The sequence below is a fragment of the Trachypithecus francoisi genome, unplaced genomic scaffold (genome assembly GCF_009764315.1).
Source record: "Trachypithecus francoisi isolate TF-2019V2 unplaced genomic scaffold, Tfra_2.0 Lachesis_group1, whole genome shotgun sequence".
Classification (NCBI taxonomy): Eukaryota; Metazoa; Chordata; class Mammalia; order Primates; family Cercopithecidae; genus Trachypithecus; species Trachypithecus francoisi.
The window spans coordinates 143,043,756-143,056,382 of NW_022681454.1; the positions used below are offsets into that span (position 1 = coordinate 143,043,756).

Sequence of the window (12,627 nt, forward strand, 5' to 3'; positions counted from 1 at the left end):
ATAAAGCTATTTAACATATCCATCACCTCACATAGTTACCTTTTTGTGTATGATCTTAAGAATATTTAAGATCTAATCACTTAGCAAATTTTAAATATGCAATACGTTATTATTATCTACAGTAACGATGCTGCACATTCAGTGTCCAGAACTTACTGGCTTATAACTGCAAGTCTGCATCCTTTGGCCAACATCTCCCCATTTCTCCAACTCCCTGGCTCCTGGTAACCTCCCTTCGACTCTGTTTCTATGAGTTTGACTCTTTTAGATTCCACATATAAGTGAGATTATGCAGTATTTGTCTTTCTGTGTCTGGTTTATTTCACTTAGCATAATGTCCTCCAGTTCATCCATGTTATATGCTAATTTAAAATGTAAGATGAAAAGGTTACCTTCTAATAACTTTGATGGAAACTTAATGTGCGCAATCATAGGTTCAGGTTACTCAAACCCACATAGACTGTTTAGTGAAATGTGCCAAAAATGAATTGTAAATTGGCTTATTCTAACCTAGAGGAAAGAGGAAAGCTGCGAGGAATTGAGCTTCCACGCCATGAAGGGCTGGAGGCAGAGATACTCAGAGGCCTCTAGGACCAAACTTTGCTCCCTAATTTTTGACCAAAGGATTTGGTCTTGTCAATCCTGAGTGTGGTTTGGGAACCAAAGGACCTGCTATTGCTAAATATTCTCTTAAGGAGAACACGTGATTAAGTTCCTCCAGCTTGGTTACCAATAGGCAAGGGAGTAGCAAGGAACCAGTGTCTTTCCAACTCTGGATCGACCCCACCCTGTCAAGGAGCACCCCCGGTAGCTGGTGCTGAAGAAAGAAATAAAGGACAAGGGGAAAGCCTGGCTAGGACAAGACTGCCCCAACTCAGCCCATGTCTCCAGCTCACTTCAGTGAAGTCTGAGAAGTCCCAGACCAGCAATGCAACTGGCCTTCTTGGGACATGAGTCCTTAATGGGGGAAGAAGTTTATCAATGTCACCTCTGTCACCTCTCGAGCATTTGAAACAATGTATACAGCCATTAGTGTCATATACAATGATTACCAGGTGCTTCCCTTCCCGTAGTCAGAAGTTACCCTCAGCTTCAAGAGGAGATTTGTCTTCACTTGCTTTAGAACAAACACCACTGAGCACAAGGTAGAGAAACTGACTCAATGTGAAGTAACTAAGACAATCAGATAGCTAGTTTCTTTTCAAGTGGTTTAGGTTTTATTATCGCATCTCACACGTGTGCCATTAATTATGCAACCATAATTGGAAACAAATTATAAAAAATAATCATTGTATATGACACTAATGGCTGTATACATTGTTTCTGTTCATAGTGAGGGGATCAAAAGTTGAAGAATTTTCTATCATAGACAGCCAGTTACTAGGCTGACTAGTAATACTAGTCTAATACAACTACTAATGATGACTGCAGCCTTGAAAGCTGCCCCTGGATCTCTTTCGCTGACCTGAACCTCTCTCTTCTGTGAACTCCTATTAAGCTCAGTTCGAACCACAGTTTAGCAGTCAATTTCTTCTCTAAATTTCTTCCATATTCTTGATTCTTGTTTGCCCAAATAAGTTTTAAGTTTCTTCAAGGCAATTATTACGCCCACTTCTTTTTCCTCTTACCTATGTTACTTAGGATATAATATTCAAGAAAAAGTAACTGTGTGCTGATAATATGTTTTAAAACAAACTGTGGGCCGAGGCGGGCAGATCACGAGGTCAGGAGATCGAGACCATGGTGAAACCCCGTCTCTACTAAAAATACAAGAATTAGCCCGGCATGGTAGCGGGCGCCTGTAGTCCCAGCTACTCGGGAGGCTGAGGCAGGAGAATGGCGTGAACCTGGGAGGCGGAGCTTGCAGTAAGCCGAGATAGTGCCACTGCACTCCAGCCTGGTGACAGAGTGAGACTCCGTCTAAAAACAAACAAACAAACAAACAAACAAACAAACAAACAAACAAAAAAACAACTGTGTCTCCCAAAAGGCATGCTTAGCAAGCATAAACTGGAAGGAGCATTCAAGGGGAGGCCAGGCCGGGCGCGGTGGCTCAAGTCTGTAATCCCAGCACTTTGGGAGGCCGAGACGGGCGGATCACGAGGTCAGGAGATGGAGACCATCCTGGCTAACACGGTGAAACCCCGTCTCTACTAAAAATACAAAAAATTAGCCGGGCGAGGTGGCGGGCGCCTGTAGCCCCAGCTACTTGGGAGGCTGACGCAGGAGAATGGCGTGAACCCAGGAGGCGGAGCTCGCAGTGAGCCGAGATTGCGCCACTGCACTCCAGTCTGGGCGACAGAAAGAGACTCCGCCTCAAAAAAAAAAAAAAAAAAAAGGGGAGGCCGACCCAGACTGAAAGCACCTTGTGTTCTCTACCAGTTGTGCAGTCTCAGTCCAGGGACAAAATCTCTCTGAACCTAGGTTTTCTCATATAAAGTGAAGATAATACCTCCAAAGCTAGTCATGCCTGTTATGTGGGATTATGCATCAAGTAACCATAATTAGCTACTCAATAAAAATTATTCTACCCCAGAAAAACAAGGTTTCTTATGCAGAGATGTGAGAATTCAAACCTATTGAATTTAAGAACTGCTGAAATGGAAACTAATAGGAAAGACAGTCAGATCAAGGGAACATATAGTCAGCCTAGAAACAGAGCCTGGTATGTATATATTCTGTATACATATGTGTTTGTGTATACACATGCATATATGTATATCAGTCCAATAATCACAGTGCCTTATAAACCTACTTGCTGAGGGGCTGGCTCTCTAAGAAACCAAGTCACATAAAACCAATTGAGAGAAGAGCTAGCAGTGACCCCACTTACTCAGGGGGTGCTTACATGATTCTGAATGGGTGAACATGTAGGCCAATGTTTGTCACATACCCCAAGGTAATGATGTGACCATCCCCACATAAGAAGATGGTGTCATCTATGAACTCCGAGGATGACTTTCAGCAGCAGTCAAAGCTTGCACTCCACATGTTTCAATAGGTCTTGCTGCTCAATTGACCTTTATGGCTGGAGAGGGGAGAAGTGAGGCTTTGGTCTGTTGTTCTAATGGTAAAAACTCAAAGTGTTACTGACCTTTCTCTGCCAAATATGGACTTATTTAAATAAACTGATGGTCGACAGAATTTGGGGGCTTGAGCCCATGACAACAACATCCAATACATGGTTTCCTTAGACTGCAATTACACAGAATTAGACTGATATGTTTCTATAGTGTGAACAGTTATCTTTGACCTACTTTGTCTTTCAGAGGGAGTAGGAAAGAAGTCTAGATATACAGGTAGCTTCCTTTCATTCCTCTTCTTAGAGTAAGCAAGATGTAGTTAGGGAGAAAGTATGAGTTAACTACTATGGAGACTGGCAGTCATATGGAGACTGCACAACTGGTAGAGAACAGGGTTCCACAGAAGGAAAGGTTTCAAACTGCTTGATCAACTGTCCTAGTACTGTTCACTAGGGTTTAAAACCCAACCGCCTGACTTCACCGCCAAAATGCTTAACTCAGCCCTATTGCTTCTTCATCTTAATTACCATCCTATACTACTTTTCAAGTTTTAGAATCTCCTTCAATATTCTCTATTATATGCTGCTGATAAAGACCATAATAACGGCTGCTAAACATAGTATTAGTGATAAACCACATCAAAGGAAAGCAAAGATATGCAAGTTTTTTAGTGATGTTAGACACAACAGAGAATCAGAACCACGCAAATGAAAAGAAAACTGAAGTAAGCATGAGATCCGTTGAGAAACACTGGAAGTTTCTATCTACCTTTTCATTCTCCTCACATTAAAAATTTTCTTTCAGTAGAAAATTTATTGCAAAAAATCTACTTCTATTTAATGAAGTGTTTTCTATGTTAGTAATCTCCTTTGAAATATTGTAACTGTGAAATAATTTCTAAGTTGAATTTTAATTATTTGTGCATATACTCTATTTTCCCTATTCAACCATAAGATCTTTAATGAAAGGACCAATGTCAGATTAATCTTTGTAGTATTCACAATACACAATAGGTCTCAATAAAAGGATTTATTATTTTGTTTAATATTATTAAAAAACTGTAATTTATTTTTCATAGCAAATAAAAGGTAAGAGGTTATGAGTCAGGTTGAGTTCCTAACCTCCTAACCATTCATTTATCATTTGAATCATTCTAATCATTCATTACTCATCTACTTTTCTATTGCCCTCCTTCCAATACATATTTATTGAATACTTGGCATTGAAGATAAGGTAATGAATAAGACATGCACAATTCCAATTCCTGGCCTATTAGAAGTTAAAATCTAGTGGACACTTGCCACTTGTACCATTGTTTCATAAGGAAGATTAATATGAAATTCCAAGTAATGAACTTATAAGTACAGTTTTTAAAGCTGGACAAGGCCTTAATTTATCCTCATAGACAGGAACTCCATGGACTGAGGAAGATACACTGACAAAATAAAGAAGAACAATAATTTCTGCCCTTGCCTAAATGAGAGATATGTTATTAAGATAATTGAGGTAATGTATTTAAAGCACTCTGGGTCCATGATAATCTGAATGCTTCTGTGCCCCTAAAATCTGTATATTGAAATCCAAACCCCTGGGTGCTGGTATTCGGAGATAGGACTTTGGGAAGTGATTAGGTCCTGAGGGTGGAACCCATATGAATGAATTAGTGCTCTTATAAAAGAGGCCCTAGAGAGCTGCCTTGCCCTTTCCACCTTGTAAGGACACAGCAAAAAGCAGCCATCTATGACCCAGAAAGCAGGCCTTTCCCAGACACTGAATCTGCCTTCATCTTGGACTTCCCAGCCTCCAGAACTGTCAGAAATAAATTTCTATTGTTTATAAGCCACCCAGTTTGTGGTATTTTTTTACAGTACCCTGGATGAACTAAGACAGGATCTTAGTAGTAAAAAGTGATACTTCAGGGAAAGTCTCACTGCTCTCCCTGCTGGCCATGGTAAACATCAGACTCATTTACACACAAGATTATAAAATTATAGATTATGTATGGTTATAGAATCCTAACGTTTTAAGTCTTAGGACTCAGCCCATGATTAAGATTTGAAGTAGTTGGCCAGCTGCTGCACTTCAGATGAGTGCTTTTGCGGAATCTTGATGTCCTCCTGGGATTCTTTTCTATTTTTCTCTATTAAGTGTCAAATGTAACATTTGCATGGCTCTTTACAGTTTACAATGTGCTTTCACAAAAATTAACTCATTTTATCTTATCATAATCTTCATTTTACAGAGGTAAAAACTGAGGCTAAGAAGGGTTAAAGAAAACCTACTTTTACGTAACTAGTACTGGCTGCCAACTAAACCAGAATTTTATGTCTTTTCATCATACTGAGCTACCTCTCTACAAAGAGAGTGTGAGAGAAAGTGAACTCAGTTCCTTCAAAGTGGCTTCATAATAAAGAATATATCTCTGAAGTTAGAGCATATAACAAGAAAATAGCAGTTTTAAAAATAGCTCCAACCCAACTTTTTGGACAGATGCATCCATTCATTTGTCCAACCATGCATTCACTTTCATTCAAAACATTCAAAAACATTCAAAAAATGTTTTCGAGTGACTTCAACTATCAGGCACTATTTTGGGTATGGGGATTATGACAGTGACTAAAACACAGGCGTCCCTGCTCTCTTGTGATGCTTACATTCTAGTTGGAGAACACAGATAAACAAATTAACAAATGACTAAGATGTCATGAGATAATAAATGCTAACAGGAATATATGATGGTTAATTTTAATGTATCAACTTGACTGAACTATGGGATGCCCAGAGAGCTGGTAAAACATTGTTTCTGGGTGTATCTGTTTGGGTATGTCTGGAAGATATTAGCATTCAAATTAGTACACTGAGTAAAGAAGATCCACCCTCACCAATGGGGGCAAGTGTCATTCAATCCGCTGAGGGCCTGTATTGAACAAAAAGGCAGAAGTAGGGTGAATTTACACCTGTCTTGAGCTGGGACATCCAACTTGTCCTGTACTTGGACACTGGGACTCTGGGTTCTTGGGTCTTTTGGCTCCAGGACCTATACCAGTCACCACCCACAGCCTCTAGTTCTTAGGCCTTCAAACTCAGACTGGAGCTAAGAGTTATACTATTGGTTCCTTTGATTCTCAGGCCTTTGGCCTTGGACTGAATTACATCACTGGATTTTCTGTTTTCCCAGCTTCCGGATAGCAGATAGTGGGACTTCTAGGCTCCATAATTGCATGAGTCAATTCCCATAGTAAATCTCTCTCTCTAGGAGGCTACTATGCGCTAGAGCTCACTCCTTTTCTCCTGCTCAAAGACATGTGTCCATAAGCTCTCCCTTATTTTTTCTGCATCAATTTTTCTCTCCATAACTGGGTTAATCCTACTCACACAAATGTGCTATTAATTTTCCCAATTTAAACAAAATCTTCTCTTCATATTTTATTACTTTGTTAGTACACCATTTTCTGTACCCTTTACAGAAACATTTCTCCAAAAGAGTTATCAATTATCACTGTCTTTAAGTCTTCTTCCATTCTTTCCTCAACCCATCCAATCAGGCTTTCAACTACACAACTTTGATGAAATAGCTCTTGTTAAGGTCCCCAATGACCTCTGTGTTCTTAAAACCAATGGTCAATTCTGAAACTTCATTTTATTTGAACTATTAGCAGCAACTGAAGTAGTTGATCACTTTCCTCTTTTTTGAAATACATTCTCTGCTAAACTTCTAGGACACCAAAATTTCTCAGTGTTCCTCCTAAGCAAACTGGCCATTCCTTGGTCTACTTTGTGAATCTCTTACTATTGCAGTGTCCTAGCACTTGATCCTCTGATATCTTTCCTTTTTTATTATCACTTTCTTCCAGTCTAATTTAAAATCCATCTAGATGCTGACCTCTCCCAAATATATATCTCTAGTTAAGACCTCTTTCCTGAATTCCAGACCCATGTAGTCCATTGCTTACCTGATGTCTCTACTTAGATGTCTGAAAGTCAGTGGAATCCAAGTATCTCCCATGCTGAATTCTCCTTATGAGTTCCTTCAACCTGCTCAACCCTAAAGTCTTCCCTATCTTAGTAAATGGCCACTCTACACTTCCAGTTGCTCAGGACTGGAGTCACCTTTGACTCTTCTCTTTCCCAAAAAACCTTCATTCAATGTCTCAGTTCTACTTTCCACTTCTACTTACAACTACCTCCTACCAGATTTACTCAACCACTCTGGTCCAAGCTAACAGGATCACTTGCCATAATATCATTAGCTTTCTAACTGGTCTTCCTGCTTCCACCATGGTTCCCTTACAATCTGTTCTCAACCCAGCATCCAGAATCATCCTTTAAAAAAGTACAGCAGAACATGCTATTCCTTTTATCAAAACCCATTTAATGGTTTCCTGTCTCTCTCAAATTAAAATTCCAAGTCCTTACAAAGGACTTTAAGGCCCTAAATAATTTGTCCCCTGTTCTGTCTCTGACATCATCTTTATCTCCTCTCTCCCTTGTTCACTGTATTCCAGTCACACTGGCCACCCTGGTGTTTCTTAAGGATACTGGGTATACCCTCAGGACCTTTGCACTTAGTGTTCCCTCCACCTGGAATACTCTAACCCCAGAAGTCTCACTCCCTTATCTCTTCCAGGCCTTTGCTCAAGTATCATTTTCTCAGTGAATCTGAACTTGACCGTCCTATTTAAAATAGCAACCCTCTCTCCCATCCCAATCCAGTACTTCTTATTCCTCTACATTATTTTACTTTTGTATTCAGCACTTATCACCCATCTCACATGCTATATTTCTACTTATCTGTTGGTTGTTTCTTTCCACTAGTATTCTCAGAATGCTGTTTTGAGAGCAAAGACACAACTGTTTTACTTATTGTTATATTCCCACACCCAGGACAGTGTCTGGCATGTAGAAATAACTCAGTATATATTATTGAATGAGTAATGAATAAGTTTAAATAACTTTTTTGAGGAATTCTGCTATAAAAAGAGAGCACAGAAATGGAGTGCAGGTAGGATAAGGTGAGGTTTAATTTTAGGATGTGTAATATTACAGAATGCTTATATGCTAATAGAAATAATCCAGTAGAGAGAGAAAATGTGATAATATAGGAGAAAAAGGAATATCTGTATGAATCATATCATTAAGTAGGACATAAGAGATGACATAACTCAAAGAACTTCCTTTAGAGGGGAGAAAAGACAGTTTATCTATAGAAACAGGAAAAAAGGCGAAGAATATGGCTACAGATGCAGGTGGGTGGGATCACGTAAAATTTCTCTGATTGCTTATTTCCTCGTCAGCCAATTTCCTTTTGGCAATACTTGATATGAAAAAAGAGGCACTGGAGATTTGAGAGGCAAGGAGAAGGTGTGAAATGATCCTTGAGAGTGGAAGAGTGAATTAATTAAAGGAAAGTAGTAGAATTGCCAGGCTCACTTACATTTAGTTGTCATGAATTTCAAATGAGACCAGTCAGCATGGTAGTGTTTTTGTTCCAGCAAGTTCAGGTACATATGCAGGAAGGTGTAGAGTTAGATTTCAGCAGGGTTAGTACTTTTCCAGGCAAATATGAAGCACTAGAGATGAGTAAGATTGTTGATGGTGCATGTAATAAAGGAATTATAATGATGGACCATGAGGTCTAGGCTGGATAAGATGGGATGTGAGGGCATGGGGTGAGAGTTGGGGTATAGTTAGATGCATTGTAAAGGTGATAAAGTAAATGAATTGGCCATTCCAGTGAAGAACTTTTGGTTTGGGGAATAAATCATAAGGCAGGAGCTGTTAGTCAGAGAGGAAATTTGAAAATTGGATTATTGAGGGACGCAGTTATTGGCAATAATAAAGTGAAGGGCCTGGAGTAGTTGGCTGAGATAAAGTGGAGGGCAAGCTTGCTGGAGATGAGGTCAAGAATTTAGAGATCAGGGTATTGGAAGGACCAACTATGTGAATACTGAAAATACCAAGAATTTTTAAAGTATACTGTTAAAAAGAAAACAATGGGAAGATGCTAACATTTTTTCGGACTGATAGTGGCCTGGGGTTCTACCGATAATTACAACAAACAGGAGTAGCAGGTGGTATAGCTGTGTTGGCACAATCTTCAAAGGAACCAGGGTATTTTATGGAGAAGGCATGGGAAATGATCTGGAATTGGTAATGAGGTACAAGGAAGACACCTTCCCCCATTTCAAGGCTGTGGCAGAAACATGAATCATAGGACAGGTTTTGGTTGGAGCAAGAAAGTGAAGGAAATATTCTGAGAAAAGGTTGGGAATACAGCTGAGATTCCATCAGCAAAAATGGCCTTTGTTAGCTCTTATGCCTGAATATCCAGAAATTTCCATTTTTATAATATGATAAAATAAGACAATACTACTTCCAGGAGTTGTATTAGTTTCTTGGACTTCTATAACAAAGCCCCCAAACTGGGCAACTTAAAACAACAGAAATGTATTGCCTCATGGTTCTAGAAGCCGTAAATCCGAAATCAAGCAGAGCCATGTTCCCTATGAAATCTATAGGAGAGAATCCTTCATCTCCTCTATATTCTGATGCTTGCCAGCAATCTTTGTTATTTCTTGGCTTGTGGGTGTATCACTTTAATGTCTGCCTCCATCACCACATAGAGTTCTACCTGTGTGTCTCCGCCTTCTCTTCTTGTTCTTATAAGGACATCAATCGTATCGGATTCAGGGTCCACCCTATTCCAGTATATCCTCATCTTAACTAATAACTTTTGTAATTACCTTATTTCCAAACAAGATCACATTCTGATGTACTTGGAGTCAAAACCTCAACATATCTTTTTGGAGGAAACAATTCAACTCACAACAGGGGCATTGAGAAAAACAGTACACCGTTTATGGAATGTGTTCATATATATACATTTGTTGCCCAGGATAGTCTTGAACTGCTGGGCTCAAGTGATCCTCACACCTTTTCCTATCAAAGTGCTGGGATTGTAGGTATGAGTCACCACATGCAGTCTTTGTTCACATTTTAAGTCATTCAGGTTCTTGTTCAGTTACTTGCTTAGTAAATGAGTTCTTGCTCAGTTACTTGCTCATTACTTGCTCAGTAAATGAGGCCTGGTAACCCAAATGCTTAAGACATTTCCATTGTTTATAAAATGCATGACAACCTAAACAGAGAAAATGTGTTATATGCTATGCATATGATATAAAGTCATAATACCATATGTATCTAATGATGTGTGTGATAATGCCACTGAACCTACTGGGATAGCCCCATTGACTCAGAAGGGAAGCATTAAACTTTTACATTGAGGGTCTTGGCAAGTCTTTCATTATTCTTGTAGCTCTATAATTTTAGAATGTTGAACGTTACAACTAAAGCTCCTGAGCCTATGGGTCTGTGAGTAGGGGAAAGCTTGTAATAAAGTGATGCCACAATTTTTATCAGCATGTTACCACACAGATATGGAAAGGAGGGCAAGAAAATTACTCTTTGGTTCTTTAATTACAAGTCAAAAAAGGGTCTCAGAGATTCCAGCCTCTGAGATACTCCAAAGTGTTACATCCTAGGCCTCAGCCACCTAGTTGTGGCTGTAACATCTCCCCTGCTCTTCTTAAATGAGTTACAAGAGTAAGAGATGTCACTCTTCCACAACAGAGAAAACCTAGGTGATGCAGCCATTTATTGTGCATTTACCAGATGCTGAGTTCTATACCAGTCCCTTGATCTACTGCGAGTAGGGACCTCAGATAGGCCTGCATCCTGTGCCCACCACGGGCTGCATTTGGGAAACTGTCCTGTGATCCCAGGTCTTGGAAATAAACAAATGGATGATTCCAGTTTCTCACATCTAGTAGCCGGTAGTTACATAATAAGTCTTTTCTTCCAAATTAATGCAAATAGTCTCTTTAGTTTCAATTTGACTAACTGCAAATTCTGCATTGGTGGAGTCCATGTCAATGAAGTTTGTTATGCTGAGGAAAGTGATCTGATTATTTGACTCTTCTTACCTTGTCAGAATGGAGCCAGCATTTCAAAAGGGAGAGTAAGGCTGAGGTTTGTTACTTGAAGGTAATGTCTTTCATGAAAGATGCGAAATCCAACTGTTTAGTAGTATATCTATCCCTCCCTATTTCCTACTCAGCGGGTAAGAAATGAAGTCCCTCATTCTATTACTCTAATTGAATTCCAACTTGGGTAATTACACTATAATTAAATAAATTTTCCCCACAGTTTTAATTCACTGATAAATAGTGTTAGTCAAACAGCTACATTACATTCCCAGAAACACATCCCCACTACATTTCAGTGATAAGCAGAGTGATTTATATTTGGAAGATGTGTGTATGAAAACATGCACAGTTCATAAAGTATTTTAGGTATCATTCATGATTACATATGCTTTGCTCAGCATGAGATAACATTAATTTCTATAATAATCTTTCATCTAATTTCTCATATGCTTACTGCCAAAAGAAATAAGACAGCTAATTAGCATTTCTTGTTTTCAGAACGGTTTTTGTTTAGTTAACTAGAAGCCCGTATTGATTTGTATTTTTAATTTTTAAAGCACCTTTCATTATCTCTGGGCGATAGAAAGGAGGAGATGTTACTTCCCATTCTACAGATGGAAAAAATTGAGGCAGCCTTTCCCAAGGGGAGGAAGCTAGTTATCATCAGTACCAGCCTAGGAACCCAAGCTTCCTCTGATCCCCTGGACCTAGGGCTCTTTCTGTTAAACACTATCAAACACTGGGTCACTATCAATCACTTTAGTTTTACTAATGAGAAAATAAAGAGTAGAGTAGTTGTAACCTGTGTCATGGGGTCATTTATTTGTAATATAATGATTTAGCCAGGAGCTGGAGGCCTAATGACTGGGTCCTGATGCTGTTCTTGGATCATGAAATTATGAAGCTTCTTCATATCTGAATATTATTATGTGGTACAGCTAAACTGGAATAACAATTCAAAATATGGTGCAAAATAATTCAAATCTCATTTTTGTTCTAATGATCTTTCTTAAAGCATTGTAGATAGCTTTTAATAAAAGATATTAAAGACAACATCAAAATACTCACAAAAAGCAGCAGGAGCAGGGGTGTTATAACGATGCCCTGAAAGAAATAAAAGAGAAGATGATCATTTATCAGAAAGCAGGACACTTTCTTCGCCGTTTTAAACTCTGAGGCATGGGAGTGCTTATCTTCTCACTGCTGTTTGATAAAATCTAGGCGATAAAGAGGGGAGGGTCCCAATCTTAGCTTTCTTTTCCATAATACCTTAACATCTCTATTACAATTATTTGTATTTGGCATCATAAAAGTACAACCACCAATCTGCCTTAGGTTCATCTTTCCTTTTGTAAAGCTAAATTCCCTTCCACATTGCACATGGATCACACAGATAGAAGCTGGTGGCTGGCAATCTTCCTCATTCCAAGGCTTTCAACTCTAACTTGGATAAAATGCCCCTCTTTGAGAGAAGACAGGTGGTTTAGTCCCAGTTGGGGTCCTCTCCTGAGCAAAGACCACGTCAGTTGTGATGAATGAGATGTCGTGATTTTGTAATGTGAACTGATCTCCCCTAGGAAATGAGCTGGGATCTCAAAACTCATTTCACTTGATTAGAC

At 39.1% G+C, this 12,627-nt stretch overlaps 1 protein-coding gene across 2 annotated transcripts in view; it reads right to left on the reverse strand.

Moving 5' to 3' along the window:
• SLC10A7 (solute carrier family 10 member 7) overlaps nt 1–12,627 on the reverse strand; it is a 264,962-nt gene that overhangs the window by 57,192 nt on the left and 195,143 nt on the right. For both annotated transcript variants that reach the window (XM_033215417.1, XM_033215418.1), the window contains exon 6: nt 12,077–12,112. In XM_033215417.1, the coding sequence (XP_033071308.1) occupies nt 12,077–12,112 (36 nt within the window). The remainder of the gene's footprint in view (nt 1–12,076; nt 12,113–12,627) is intronic.